General features: G+C 31.2%; 1 protein-coding gene across 2 annotated transcripts in view; it reads left to right on the top strand.

Annotated features, from left to right (window-relative positions):
- Positions 1-15,073, top strand: part of LOC142321416 (NBAS subunit of NRZ tethering complex-like) — a 147,783-nt gene that overhangs the window by 42,103 nt on the left and 90,607 nt on the right. For both annotated transcript variants that reach the window (XM_075359486.1, XM_075359484.1), the window contains exons 11-13: positions 7,516-7,701; positions 8,235-8,360; positions 13,058-13,214. In XM_075359486.1, the coding sequence (XP_075215601.1) occupies positions 7,516-7,701; positions 8,235-8,360; positions 13,058-13,214 (469 nt within the window). The remainder of the gene's footprint in view (positions 1-7,515; positions 7,702-8,234; positions 8,361-13,057; positions 13,215-15,073) is intronic.

Here is a 15,073-nt window from a genome sequence, read left to right as displayed (position 1 = left end):
GAAAAATTATTGCAATAACTATTTATTATATATATATTGGAATAGTTATTGCAATACTTATTTTTTAAACATAAAAAAGTAAAGGTAAGAGTGTTCTCTGATTCTGTACTTTGCGAAGTCTGAAAAAAAATTATATTACATATAGAGTTATTTAATATGCAGAGGAAAAAAAAATGGACTATAAAAAATTTAATCTAAATAGATTAATATATATGTATACATATATATATATATATATGTATACATATATATATATATATGCAGGATGATTTCAAATTGCTTGGCAATGTTTGGGAGATGATTCTATAGCCAAAAATGAAAAAAAAAAATATTCATATAAGTATAGGTCAGAAAACTGTTAGTTTGCGAGTTTCGGCTTGCAAAACATTTAGTCTGCTTTTTGCTCTCTCTGTGAAATTAAAATGTACTAAAATTCTTGTACAACTAGAGGGGTAAATTTGGTGCTTCCTTATGATTTTTAATCTAAGAAATTGAATAAAAGTGGTCACAGACCTCTCTCACGTAGGTTTTAAGAAAAAAGGGGTAAAACATGGTTTGTTGGAAAGTACACTTTTTTTAGGTTTGAAGTAAAATAACTTTTTAATTTACCAATAAATAAATAAAAATTTCTATTTTTAGAGACTTTAACTCTGAAAAAATATATGTAAATAATGTTTATTTAAATTAAACCAAATTTGAGAAGTTCAATATTAATTAGAAACAAAACACAAAACCTGGATTGGAAAAGTTATGATGCGATTATAAACAGAAAAATTTGCATATAAAATGCTAAAACTTATAAAAATTAAATTTGAAAGAATTAAATTAAATTTGAATTTTTTCATAGGATGGCGATAACAGCTGATCAACAATTAAGTTCAGTGTCTAGCATTTGAATATTCATTTGGGCGGTGTTTGTACTATTATTGTTTGATCAGTCATACACAATGGGTGATATCACAGATTTGTTTTCATTTGGACAGTTGACGAACATGTTGTTAATTTATAGTAAAGTAATTAAAAATTGATTGGCTGCTGTGTGTGAATACCGGGAAAATTATCTGATTGAAGAGTATCAGATCGTAAAACATTTGAGGCTTTGGAAAGGCGAGTTTGAGAAGCAGGTTTGCTTAAACCTCAATGATTTGATGGTAGTTGTAAACATTTTGTGAGAAATGCCAACACTGAAGAAGCAATATCAGTGTGGTATAAGTATCTCACCTCAAGCACCAGAAGGTTGTCACGTCGCTTTCATATTTCGTAATCAAGTTTATGACAAATGTTATAGGAGCAACAATTATATCCATTCCATACTAGTGTACTAGAGTTATTACCATCTGATTTTAATAAACAGATGAAATTCTGTTAAAAGGTTAATTGGGAAATGTGAACTTCAACCCAATTTTCTAATTAATATTCTAATTACTGATGAATCCTGTTTTACAAGAAATGGCATTGTAAATTATTGAAACACTGATACTTAAGCAGAAGAAAATCCCCATGAGACTGTTACAAGTCATTTCCTTCATACTTTTTTGTTTAACTTGTTGCTAATAATTTCATAGGCCCTTTTTTCTTACCACCAAGGCTCGGTGGAGAGCGGTACTTGCATTTTTTGCAAACAAATAAGATGGCTCTTGGAAGATATTACAGTTGCAGATAGAGTACAGATTTGGTTTTTCAAAAATTGCACACATGCTCACTATTGTCATGATGTGATGAATCCTTCAAATACTACATTTAGTAAGCAATGGATTGGTCAAAATGGACCAGTAAAATGGGCACCTCGATCTCCCAATCTCACACCACCAGACTTTTTTCTTTGGGGTTGGATGAAGTTGTTAGTTTATTCTGCTCATATTTGCACACAAGAAGAATGGAGACAATACATAATTGAAGCTGGAGGTGCTAATAGGAATAATAATGATGCTATAGACGTGCCTTGCTAGCATGGGTTCACCAAACTGGCTATGTATTGAATAATGGTTGCTCAATGGCAGCTACATTGAGCAACTGCCTTGAAGAAATGTGTGTAATTTTATATATAACCATTTTGATGTTTAATAATTTCTAGAAAAAAACCAGAAAGTATGTGATTTTTATTTTTTTAAATCTATTTTTTATTCTTTCTGTTATTGATAAGTTTTCTATTTGTTTTCATTTACATTATGATATTCAAACATTGATGAAAATTGTTTTGTTTGAAATCTTATCACTTTTTCAATCTTGTCTGTGTGTTTTGTTTCTAATTAAAGTTGAACTTCTCAAATTTGTTTAATTTTAATAGATGTTGTTTACATCAATTTTCTCAGAATTAAATTATCTACAAAGTTAACTAGAAACTTTTGCTTGTTTACTGGTAAATTAACAAGTTATTTTATTCCAAATCTAAAAAAGTGTGTTTTCTTAAAACCTATGTGAGATAGAGGTCTGTGTTCACTTTTATTCAATTTCTTAGATGAGAAACCATACAGAAGCACCAAATTTACTCCTCAATTTATATTCCAAGAATTTTAGTATGGTTTAATTTCACCGATGGAACAGAAGGCCAGGATTAAATGTTTTGCGAGCTGAAAACTCGCAAACGAACCATTTTCTGATCTATGTTTAAAAGTACTTTTTTTCTTATTCAGGTACTTATAGGATCCCGCATCCTCAGTCATGATTGAATTAATTAAACTGCACATTAAAAATATTAAAATGTTAAAAATTAAAAATTCTAAAATAAACCATGCACATAGTTTAATGTTTGTTACGCTACTGTTTCAGTAATATTAATTTTCAAAACAAATTAAATTTTAAAATCCACTGTCGTGTGAAAAAAAGGGATAATATTTAAGTAAATTTAAACAAATATTACACCAAGTGCATGGTTTATTTTAGAATTTAAACTGTATTTATTTATATCTGTATATGTGTGTGGCATTACATTCTGTTAACATGTTTGCTGTGATATTTATATTTTTCTGTTCTGAAGTTTAGTTTTTGATTGCTCTCTTTTTCCTGTTTAGCCTCCGGTAACTACCGTTTAGATAATTCTTCAGAGGATGATATGTATGAGTGTAAATGAGTGTAGTCTTGTACATTCTCAGTTCGACCATTCCTGAGATGTGTGGTTAATTGAAACCCAACCACCAAAGAACACCGGTATCCACGATCTAGTATTCAAATCCGTGTAAAAATAACTGGCTTTACTAGGACTGGAATGCTGTAACTCTCGACTTTCCAAATCAGCTGAAAAGTTGAGAGTTACAGCTCTCGACTTTTTGACTTGTACCTATTAATGTTCCTTATGTGGTACAGTTGCAGTTTATAAAGTTTTAATTGTAGTTTTCGGAAAGCATAGTTACTAGTTGGATCAGATTTATTCAATTATTTTTCTATATTTTCTATTTAATTGTGTTAAACTGTAATGTTTTTTATATTTTTTTTTTATTGTAAGCCAATCATCTGCATTTCTCATTAATTATCTGTTATGTTTGAAACATAATTATATGTTTCAATCTTTTTCTTGATATACAATTTTTACTTTCTCTTTATGCTTAACTAAACCAGGTTATCGTAATACATGGCCCAAAAACCTAGTTCAACTCTCTAAGAACATTCTGCCACAAATTTCTTTCCTTTTCTATTCAACTCATTCACTGACTAGCTCCAGGTAGTAAAGTGCCTTCCTACCAAAACTGCTTGAATAGATCCTAGATTCAACTGTTGCTGTGAATGGCAACCATCTATGATATTGACAACCTGCTGCATCGGGCCAACACTGTTGAAGCGGATGAGTAGGAGATCGAAGCTACAATGAATTACTCATGAAAGTCGTGGTAGTTCTGGGTAGAGCTCGCTAGATTGAATAAGTGAGCTTCAACCAGTTACTTCCATGGCTAGAACAGATAGGTGACAAGGCAACTTGACGTAGAAGCAGCTTGTCTCCATTGTGTCATCAGTGCCTGAAGTGCTATTTCCACATAGACTGCCCGGTAAAGAAGTCATAGCAGGGAAACAAATAAGGGTCCAGGCTTGACCCCAGAGGGAAGACACCCACCATATGATGGATCCGGCTGTCATGCCACCCCTCTGTACAAGCCCTTAGGAGCTGTATCAAGGTCATCTTGAGAATCCTCAAGACATATTCCAGTCTGGCCGCTGTCAAGATGCCACCAATGTGAATGCCAAAAGCGACATTCCCATCAGTGTACCACACCTAAACGCAAATCCAAGCAACAGTGATCTTAATAGGTCCTAAGTAGGGTTCGAATCCCGGTCAGGCATGGTATTTTCATCTGTATGTTACAAATTGCTTATCTTATCCTAATGCTACAAATTAATCTTAATGCTACAAATTGTTTATCTTATCCTCTAAAGCAATACCTAACGTTGGTTCCAGAGGTTCAAAGTAAAATAATAGGATCATCCGATTGAGCTGACCTACTATTCTAACCAAGTGAGGGTGAGCCCAACATGCAAAACGGGTTCTATTTCAAAAACTGAAAACATAAAACAAACAATAAACAACAAATATAAAATTGTAAACTAAACAAAACATCAACAAAATGCAATAAACCTAACTCAAACCAAAACCTAAGCACAGAAAAACTAGGCTTAAGGTAATCAGTAAAATACACCTGAAACAAACCTAAAACTAATAAAAATAAAACAAATTAACAAATGCTAAAGAAACACACAAACTCTAAACACTAATCTGAGAACAAAAACCTATTAAACACAAAAACATAAAACAAGCAAACAACAACAAACAATAAATATAACATTTAATCTAAACAAAAAAAAAACGTCAGACACTAAGACAATCAAAACACAAAACGCAGAAATAAAAACTAAGCCAGTAATAACACAATAAAACAAAAAAACCTAAAATAAACCTGAAACAAACCTACTAACCAGAATAAAACAAACTTATCAAAAACGCATAAGATCAACTCCTGCTTCTCTGATTTGTTTAAACTTTAACAAAATTAAATGCTAAATCTAAACACATAGTACAGTATCAAGCTAACACTAACATTTAACATTAAATCACAACAATCTGGAGAATATATAACAAAAACAAAAGCAAAACCAAAGACATCAAAGCCTAAAACTAATAAAATAAATCAACATACATAAAAATAAAGGAAAACAAACCTAACAAAAAAAAATGCAAATCAAAAACTGGCACAATAATTAAAAACAGAAAAACAGCAGAACAATCAATCAAAGCAAAAAACCCTAACAAAAGAAAAATGGCTGGCTAATTTTATAACTGGAAACTACAATAACATCAACCCTGTAATAGCCCTAAATATTGATCCTACCACTTAGAAGGTCCCACGTACAAGCAATGCATGAGACCTTTCTTCTGATTTACAATCTTGGTTGGCTGGCTTTCCAGTATGGAGACAGTTTGCACAGGTAGGAGGGCAGAAGGGCTCCCATCCTCTTTAACTTGGCTCTCTTTAACATAATATGTCCATAATGTCTTTCTATGCCACAGTGGGAACAAAGCTCTTTTTATTTACACAATTTTGCCACATGGCCTAATCCCAGACACCAGAAACATCTGCTGACATTTAAATAATTCTTTGTTTTACATGATTGTAATCAATAAACAACCAACCCTTTTCCAAAAATATTGTACGTAAAAGCTTGTCGTACTCAACTATGTAATGAACAACATTGCTGTTTCTATGTCCAGCATGAAACACCACTTTGAACAAAGTAGCAAAGTCTGCTGAAAAATTCCCTGCTTTGTATTCTTACCGCATCCACAAACTCTTCTCCAATGTCCTGCAGGACATCATATATTATTATCCTTGGCCACATGGTTTTCGTTGCAACAGTAGTGATTGGATATTTGTTTATAGCCTCATTGCTTCTTATTCCATGCTCTATCTCACTGTGTGTGCGCACATGCATGTGTGTGAATGCGCGTGTGTCACTGATCATGTCATTGTCCATGATCCTTACACCCTTCGCCTTATCTCGCACACTTGACAGTTCATAAGTCCTTCTTTGTAGCCTCCAGATTTTTCATCACCTCGCCCTTAAAGGATGAGACAGTAACTCCCTCAGGCTTATCAATAAGCATAACCTTTGGTTTTGATGCTCTCACAACCTCAATGGGACTGTGGTGGTCACTGCTGCCACACTGTAGTGGGGATCCAACTGCTGTTGAGGGGAAGCTCAGTTCGATTCCAACAGACAAGCCGCAACTCCCCGATTGCAACTGAGCCGATATTGCCAAAGACCAGCTTCCTTCAAAATAAATTGGGCCTCACTCCAAATAGCCCTTTTTAAAACTACCATGAGATTTTAAGGTGTTACGTACCATCAAAGCTATTTGGTGACCTTATTATGCAAGTTATAATAATAAATCTCATCGGCTAAGAATTTGATATAAATTGTTGTTTTTTGTGCTTGTCACCCAGTGCCATATAGTCTGAAATAGTGTGTTGATACTGATAAGCAATGAATTAATGGCAACTTTTTATCTTCTTTATTATCTTGTTTTTTTTTAAGCCATTTCTGATCGAGTCTGTAAAAGCTTACATTATACATTTCGTGCTTTATTTAATTATTTCATGTCAATTTTTACTTAGTGTAATTATTTTTTAACAAATATTTTTCTGAAATATATAACTCGTACATATTACAGGAGTAATTATTGAGATAATTTATATTATATGGAAATGTATTTATATAATTTTATTGTACCTAAAATTGTAATGTACAGTTTTGTAGGTTCTGAAAATTAATTTTTATTCACTGTATATTCTCTTAAAGTTAAGTAAAATGTGTGTAAGAAAAAAAATTTGCATGTTATTTGAATACTTTGACAATTTCTAAGTATAGTTCTAGGATATTTCAGTGAGCTAATAATTAATTTTTCCTTAGTATTAATTTATAAAATACTTTTTAATTCTAACAACTCGCTTATCAAGCTTAGGGTCTATAGGTTCCAATTAAAAAAAAAACCTGAACTTGCTATTCTGGAGACTTCTAAATTATTTTACTAGAATAATTGTACGTGTTATATTTGGCTTTGTTTAAAATTTTTCTTATTAACATTATTACTCTTAACTGTCCATTCTGTCATTGATTTGACTTGTCTTGCAGACTAATTTCCTGCTAGCTTAGTTATCTAGAGTGTCTCAATGTAGATTACTTGCTCTGTTGTTTGCATAACTTATAGTTCCTTTTTTTTGTTTACTTATTACTTGATTTATAGTATTTTTATTATGATTTTGATTTTAAAGTTTTCAGGAGTCAAGTTAGTTTTTCCTATATGAGGGATTTCTCTGGCTAAGAATTTATAAGATTTTCTTGCCTCCAGCACAAACTATCTTCTTTAATTTTCAATCTTTTGTCATTTGTTTATTTCACTTATTGTTTTTATTGGCTTAATGAAATAAATTAATTAATAAATGTTACTATGATTTTTTTTATATGTTATTAGTATTTGTATGAATATTGTAAAAAAAATGTTTTATGACAAATTTTTTTGGGATGTTTTAGGATAGTAATGATGAAGAGGAAATGTCAATATTAAGCCGTGGTGCAGAACTAGTTCAGTTAATGGTTTATTTTTTTACTGATATAGAGCAATTTCGTCCCAAAAAGAAACGTCCAAAGATTGTTCAAAGAATATATCGTTTACTGGGTCTTAAGAGCACTACTCCTGAAGAATTATTTACAAGGAGGGTGAGTATATGTGAAATTAAGATTCTATTTATTGATTAATTATTAATTCACAATCTTACTTTATTTAAATTTATAAATTTTATAATTTTAAATAGTTCTTGAACTTGTCTTCAAATTTTCCATTATGTTTGAATTTTAGGTATTCAGAAACTATTTTTGAAGTGGATGCTTAGCATATAAAATTTCAAGACCTCAGTAATCATATCTAATTCAGCAACCTACTGAGATATTGGAACCACTTGAATTTAAAAAGATGGAAATAATTTCATGATAGTGTTCTTAGTTGAGTTAGATTTAATTTATAAAAAAAATAAGCTGATTTCAGTAATCATTATATATTATAAGAATAACGTATAAAAATTGTTTACACAACTTATGCTGTTGAATAGTGTGCTATTGGTTAACTACAATAGAACTCACTGTTAACTAAAAATTAATAACAAAATAACAGATTTATCTACTTTCTAATGATTGTGTAGTAATATAATCAGGGCTAAGTAGTTAATTCAATTTTACTTTTTTTTTTTAAACAGATTGATAGTGAAGAGTATGGCGAAGCTCTTGCTTTAGCATACACGTATGGATTGGATACAGATCGTGTATATCAGCGTCAATGGAGAAACAGCCCTGTTTCAGTTGAGACAATTCATGAATACCTGGTCAGTTTGTAGAAATTATTATCTTATCTGAGCACATTTTCAATTAAATGCAGTGTTATAATTTTTTAATCAAATTATGTAGAGTAGGTTTTGGTTTTATCTGGATGAAGTGAAATAAGCTGTGATGTTCTATTTCAGTTAATTGTAAGTCTGGGATATGTACTGTTTGACCTTTGTTAGCTGTGCATAATTCAGCTAATCAAATTGGCTACCATATGTTGAGGTAATTTGTTTGATTATGCGTTTTTATTTTTTTATTAAAAGTATTGGGTAAAGTTAACAAAAATAAAAGAACACACAGCTTGTATTTGCCAAAAGAAATTGGACTTTAATTAGAAAGAAAACAACTGAACTTATGATAAATCATAACCTTAAAAAATTAAAAGAAATTATGAAATAAACATAACTTAAATTCTATATAAGAAATATCAGCTGAAATCAGCATATCAGTAATGATATTAAATGAGAAAATACATGAATATACATTTTTCAAATACACATTTTGAAAATCTACAATTTAACAAAGCCTGAAAACAAGAGAACATAAAACACCTTATTTACAATTATATACTTAGAAAAACATAACATCAATAAACATAGTATGACTGGAAAACTATTGCATTACTGACATATGCTGTAATATTGAAAAATTAGCAATGAACAAATGTCATTAACTTAGAAAAATAAACTACAGTAAATCTTATTAAGGGCACTGGCCGTTTCTGAATTATGAACATCAAACTTAGCATTAAATAATTAAAACATTTAATTCTAGTTTAGTATAGAAAAAAAGGCCACGATACTATTCCAGTATAAAAAAGTTAATTACAATAATCAAATTGAAATAAGTGAACATAAATAGAGTTCATTTTAGAAAATAAGTTTTCTTGAAAATATAAAATTACAAAGAAGTCCAAAAAACATAAATTCATCAGGAGTAATTTTCTTTAGATTAATATAAGAAGAAGTAATATGAATTCGGTTCATGAATAGATAAGAATTAATCTCGGCGATTAACAGGTTACAAGATTAAATGATAGAGTCAAATACAATAAAAACAAATTGTTATAAGTAACTACATAAAATATGTTGCACATGAACAATAATAACATGAATATTGGTAAAAAATGAGCTCGTGAAATTAAAGTGCACATATACATACAGTTTAGCCTTGGCGTGATCTACAATAGTGAATCAAAAAATAACAGAGGTAACAATTTGTGATTAGAAGTTGAATAATGCGTAGCATCTCAGATATGTAGCAACGAGTTTGGAGAGAATTTGCATCGATGAAAAATGTAATCAGCAGCTGGAGAAGATTCGGCGTCTATAGAATTGGCAGTTTGTAGGAATTGAAACACTTTTAGGAGAGATGTAATATACAGAATTTGAAGATTAACTTAACAAAAAAACGAGGCTGGATGAACATAGAAAACTGTGAAATCACGAAAACACTTATGAGTAGAACAAGAGAATATTTCGACAGAGAAATACCACAACGTTTATGAGAGTATGAAGACAACGAAAGTATTAACACATTATATGAGAGAGAACCGCAAGCTGGTCCCTGCCTGGGGACCAGCCTGTACATCCAAATAACATGAAAAACTGAACTAGAATGAACAAAGCTGGTGGGGTGAGAAGTAGGGGAAGCAAACAAAGCAATGGACAGAAGAGTGTGTGTGTGTGTGTTGACAACAAGAGTAGTGTCTAAGTGTTAGTATGAGAACGATTAGAGAAAACGTGTGGAATTCGGGAACGAAGACAAAACAAAAATAATTTACAAGCAAGCAGACCATTAAAGAATTACGTAAGACTGATAAAATAATTTCTGAATACGTACAAGTTGAAGAAATGACATCAAGGCAGACAAAGAGAAATAGACTTCTAGGAACTATGACAATATTGAAATTGGTGAGAATAAAAAATACTTAAGACTAATATATATATTAAGACTAAACAGCAATAAATAACACGAGATAGAAATAAGCTGACACCAATATGATGATGCAACAGTCAGTCAAGCTGGAGCCTGAGAGAAATGATATCGAAAACAAACCCAAACAACTTATTTTAAAAATATACGTATGATAAAGCCTTACAAAAATGCAAAATAAATTTACCAAGCCTGTAAACTACAAGACTCGACCATAACCTTGAATTTATTGGAATAAACGCAACTTTACCCAATGGCGTAAACAAAAAGAATTAATGAACTTTTGAAGTTATTTCTATTTTTCTCATATTATGGTAGTTTTTCTTAAATATATGAATAACTGATGCTTTGTAGTAATTTTTGTATAAAACTTTGCTTTATTATTTAACAATTGCTAGAATATGAGACAGTATATTTCTTATAAAAAATTATTCAGGTGTTCAGCTTTCTGATGTTGATGGAATTAAAGGGATAAATCCAATTAAATTTAATTAATTTACCAGTTAAGTGTACTTAAGAAGAACCTGGAAAATAGTTATAGCTCCTACCTCTTGAGAAAAATCCTAAATATTTTCTAGAAAGAAAAAATATCTTAATTATTATTCTCTTTAGAAAATAATGTTCTGTTAATATTTTTAGCCATCTTGAAGCTATGTTATATAAATTGGAATGCTTTCACTTATCCAGTGATCACTAATTCTCTCATTCTCAAATAGCTGGAAAATAACATTACTCTTAAAGGTTCTTTAGGAAAAATTAACAAAAACTTTTTCTGATAAAAAATCTCTAAGGGGTAAAACAAAATAATAGTGCTGAGATCAGAAGAGTTGGAAACTTGAAATTTGAAAACCTAGCAGGGATGTTGCCTTTAGGTGAAAAGCTACCATCAAAAAGTATGTTTTCCTTACTACTTACCTTTAGGAATATTCAAAATTAGATGTCTTATTTCAGTTGATTGTACAACACTGAAATTTATCTGGAATATTTGCTCCAGTAATTCTCCAAATTATATTTATTATGAGTTAAAAGAATTCTTCATAAAACATTCCTAAGAGGGTTAGGCAGGAGAACATATGTAATCCCTAATTTCTATAAATGAGATGTTTTTGGAAAATTCCCAGACTTAGCCAAAAATTATATCTTTTAATTTACACCAAATGTATAATCGTTTTCAGTGCCTCTTCTACTCCTCTAAAGCATTATTAAAATCATTTTTCTAAAGGTGCTCCAAGCACTGCCTGCGATTATTTTTTTTTTTGTCTTTTACGGTGTCAAAATGCCTGCCTTGCAGCTTCAGTTTTAGTTTGGGTTACAAAGCTAAGTCACAGGGTGCAAGATTCTGTGAATGTGAAGGTATAGGACAACTATCATCAATTGTTCTTTATCAAAAGTGCACCATTTTGATGGAGGTGTGTGCAAGTGCATTGCCATGGTAGAAGAATCAATTTTTGTTTTTCCCAGTTCTGGTTTTTCTGCTACACATCTTCTAATAGCCCAAAACATGAAAATGTAAGTCAGAATTCACCACAACAGCAGATTCTCTGTGAACAATATGTTTGATATTGAAGAACATGACAAAATTATATGAATTTTGTTGTGCTTCTAACCTGCTACACTTCTTCAGTCTCAATGATGCAGGCTCTTCCATTGTGATGATTGCTGTTTTGTGTCTGGTTTGTAACCATTAACCTGATTTTTATCTCCAGTTTCAACCCTTGAGATGAAAATAGGATCATTGTTAGTCATACCATGAAGCTCACATCAATATGCTGCTGCTTTTGATCAAGTGGCAGGAGCATGACTGAGTTATGCTGGTGGAAAGTTTTAGATTTTTCCATAAAGTTTTTTTGGTAGGTCCTGTAATTAGTTACAATTATGTCACACAATTTGTGGAGTGTTTGGCAGTAGATCTCATGGTTGAGTTCCTGATTATCATCACAGCTCGTGTTTTGCTTGTAGATCACCTGGAATGATTATCATCTTTAAGTGTCATTCTACAAACTGATAGTATTGGTTTGTGAATGTTGACCTCCAGTGTCTTACATAGTCAGTGCAAGTAGAATCTGTGAGAATTCTAATACCACCTCATACTTTTTGAATATGTTGTTGTTATAGAACCTTTACAGAACCTTGTCATTTAGCATGAACAACATTTTATAGAACCATTACTCAGGTTTTTTTCTCCTAAAAGGGTGAATCTTGATTAAGGGTGGATTTCCTTTACTTGTGATCCATTTCTGGTAGAAGCTAAACACTAGCACTAGAATAACCACAAAAAAGAAAAAAAAAACATTGATGCTTATATTTTAACCTGGCCTGAATAGGAAATTTCCTTTTTCCTATAGATATTTCTTTGATGTTGGTGAGAACTAAATGTTTGGCTTGCATATTAACTATGAAATTTTAACTACAAAAATTGTACTTTAGGATTTCCTTTTAAATCATCACTAAGAGGATGAGACTTGATAATGTGTTTTATATTTACAGTTTACATCTTAAAAGCACTGGAAAGCATCATATGAAGAACAATGCTGTAACAGAAGAGTCAGTTTGTTAACCGATTGAATTTCAGATTTACTTGACAAGTGCATATTGATTGTGGATGCAAAATATTTTCTTGGGATCAAAAGCGTAAAGTATGCGAGAGGGAAAGCTAAAAAAATTCAGTGTTTGATTGAACTTTGTTTGTAATAGTTTTAACTCTTTTTTATGTAGAAATTAAATTTAAATATCTGTTTCCTCTTTTTTAACTGTTTATTAGGGTAAAATTAGTAAATATGACTGGGTACTGCAAGAATGTTGTGAACGAGTGCCGGAAACACTTAGTGCTGCTAAAGAACTTATTAATTTTGGGCTAAACATGACTGAGTCACAATTGAAAACTGAATTACGTGATATGGATTCTAAATATACTAAAGGTATAATAAATATTTATATGTAATAACTGTGTTTTGCTTTTCTAATAGTATTGTAACTTTTATGCATTAAATTTATGGTAGTTATTCACATATAAATCAGTACATTAAATCCCCCATTCCCTGCCACTCTATGAATTAAGATCCTAGCTTTAGGCAACAGTATGTGCCCCAAGTTGCAAATTTGGGGAATAAGTAGTTGCAGACAGCAACAGCAGTATCTGAGATGTGTTGGGATACTGTCTAAGAGAGGACAGTATTCCTAAATAAATACCACAAATATGATATGAATGGTTTTCTGCAGGTATCAGTTACCACTAAATAAGATGATACATGATTATATATAGATCTATAATAATAGGTGGATATTGGTAAAGTAGCTAATGAAATGATTCCTGAAATAAAGAAGTTATTCCTGAAAGAGGTAGCAGCTCTTTCGCTAGCTGTAAAGGTGCCAGCTAATTGAGGGTTGATTTGTTCTGAACTTTATTTATTTTTGGCTTTGAGTTTTACATGGCTGAAAGCGATGGAAATCTATTGTAGTATATTCTTAGTAAATGATTGTTTTTCTTTATTACTTTTGATTTTTTTTCTTTATTTGTTACTTTTTTAAAAAATCAGTAAAATGTCTTCTTGGGTAAAATATTCCTCTGGTAATATAGTTCCCTGACGTGGACTACTTAGTAGGAGGATACCAACAGGTACTAAATAATTTAAATTATGAAATGGATAGATGAAATCTAGGTGTAGTTGGAATTAACAGGTGAGAAATGGAAAGATTGAAAGATGAACAAGATTTCCAATCAGGAAGTTACATGATAATTATTAACATGAAATCAAAAACAAAATGCAGCTGATTTCATGTTAATGAAAAAAGTTGCATTCTGGGAAATTCCTACAACTTTGAGTTGTTTCTGATGCACGGCTTTCACACAACTTAATTTAAAATAGTATCATTTTATTTAAATATAATATTTTTTTTGCTTATTTAATTCAATGATTCTTGCGCGCACATATTGTATTTAATTCACATGGGTGTGGTAGTGATATTGGTGATGGTTGGTGCTAACTACACTATTATAATTTCACAACTTTCATAGAACAAATTTTGCTTATATGGTCAGTAGACTGGTGTAGCCGTAGGCTTAATGCACTAGGTACCAAGTCAACTGAGTGATTTGAGTTCGAGACCCAGCTAGAGAAGTTACTTTTTTCACTTTAAATATTAATTTATTTAATTCCTGTGATGGTCAAAGTGCTCAGGCCCCAAAAAACGATTGAATCCGAGTTCCTAGCAATCTCTTTCTCATTGGTCAGTACTGCTTTAAGCTTTGCTTTATTGTGCTCGTGTGTACTGTTTGTAGTTTTTGTTAAGCAAATTAGTTGTTGATAAAATTTGGAAACCATTGGAATGGAGAAAAAAAGTCAGACAGCAAAATCTTTTAAAATTTTTAATGTAGTTACAGACAAGGATAATATTCCAGAGAAAGATTGTGCTGGCCCTGAAAGTATGCCAAGTACTAGTGTTGTAAGTTTAGAAGAAACAAAGAAAAATAAATATGTTGATATGTTTCAGAATGTATGGTAGAAGTCAAAAAGCAAAAAAGGAGACATTATGATAAATATTATTTGAAACTTGGTTTCGTTGTAGCTCCTAGCAGTGAAGTATCACCAAGACCTTTGTGTATAGTATGTCACGAAATTCTTTCAAATGATGCTATGAAACTGTCCAAACTGATTCGTCATTAGTATTTGAAGCATAGAGACTACACTGATAAGCCACTGAATTTTTTGTATGATTATATAACCGGATGTCATTTCAAAAGCATCTCATAAAAACGATCTCAAATCTCTCTTATGCA

The sequence above is a fragment of the Lycorma delicatula genome, chromosome 3 (assembly GCF_047948215.1).
Source record: "Lycorma delicatula isolate Av1 chromosome 3, ASM4794821v1, whole genome shotgun sequence".
In the NCBI taxonomy this organism is placed as follows: Eukaryota; Metazoa; Arthropoda; class Insecta; order Hemiptera; family Fulgoridae; genus Lycorma; species Lycorma delicatula.
This window is presented reverse-complemented; position numbering and strand designations above follow the sequence as displayed.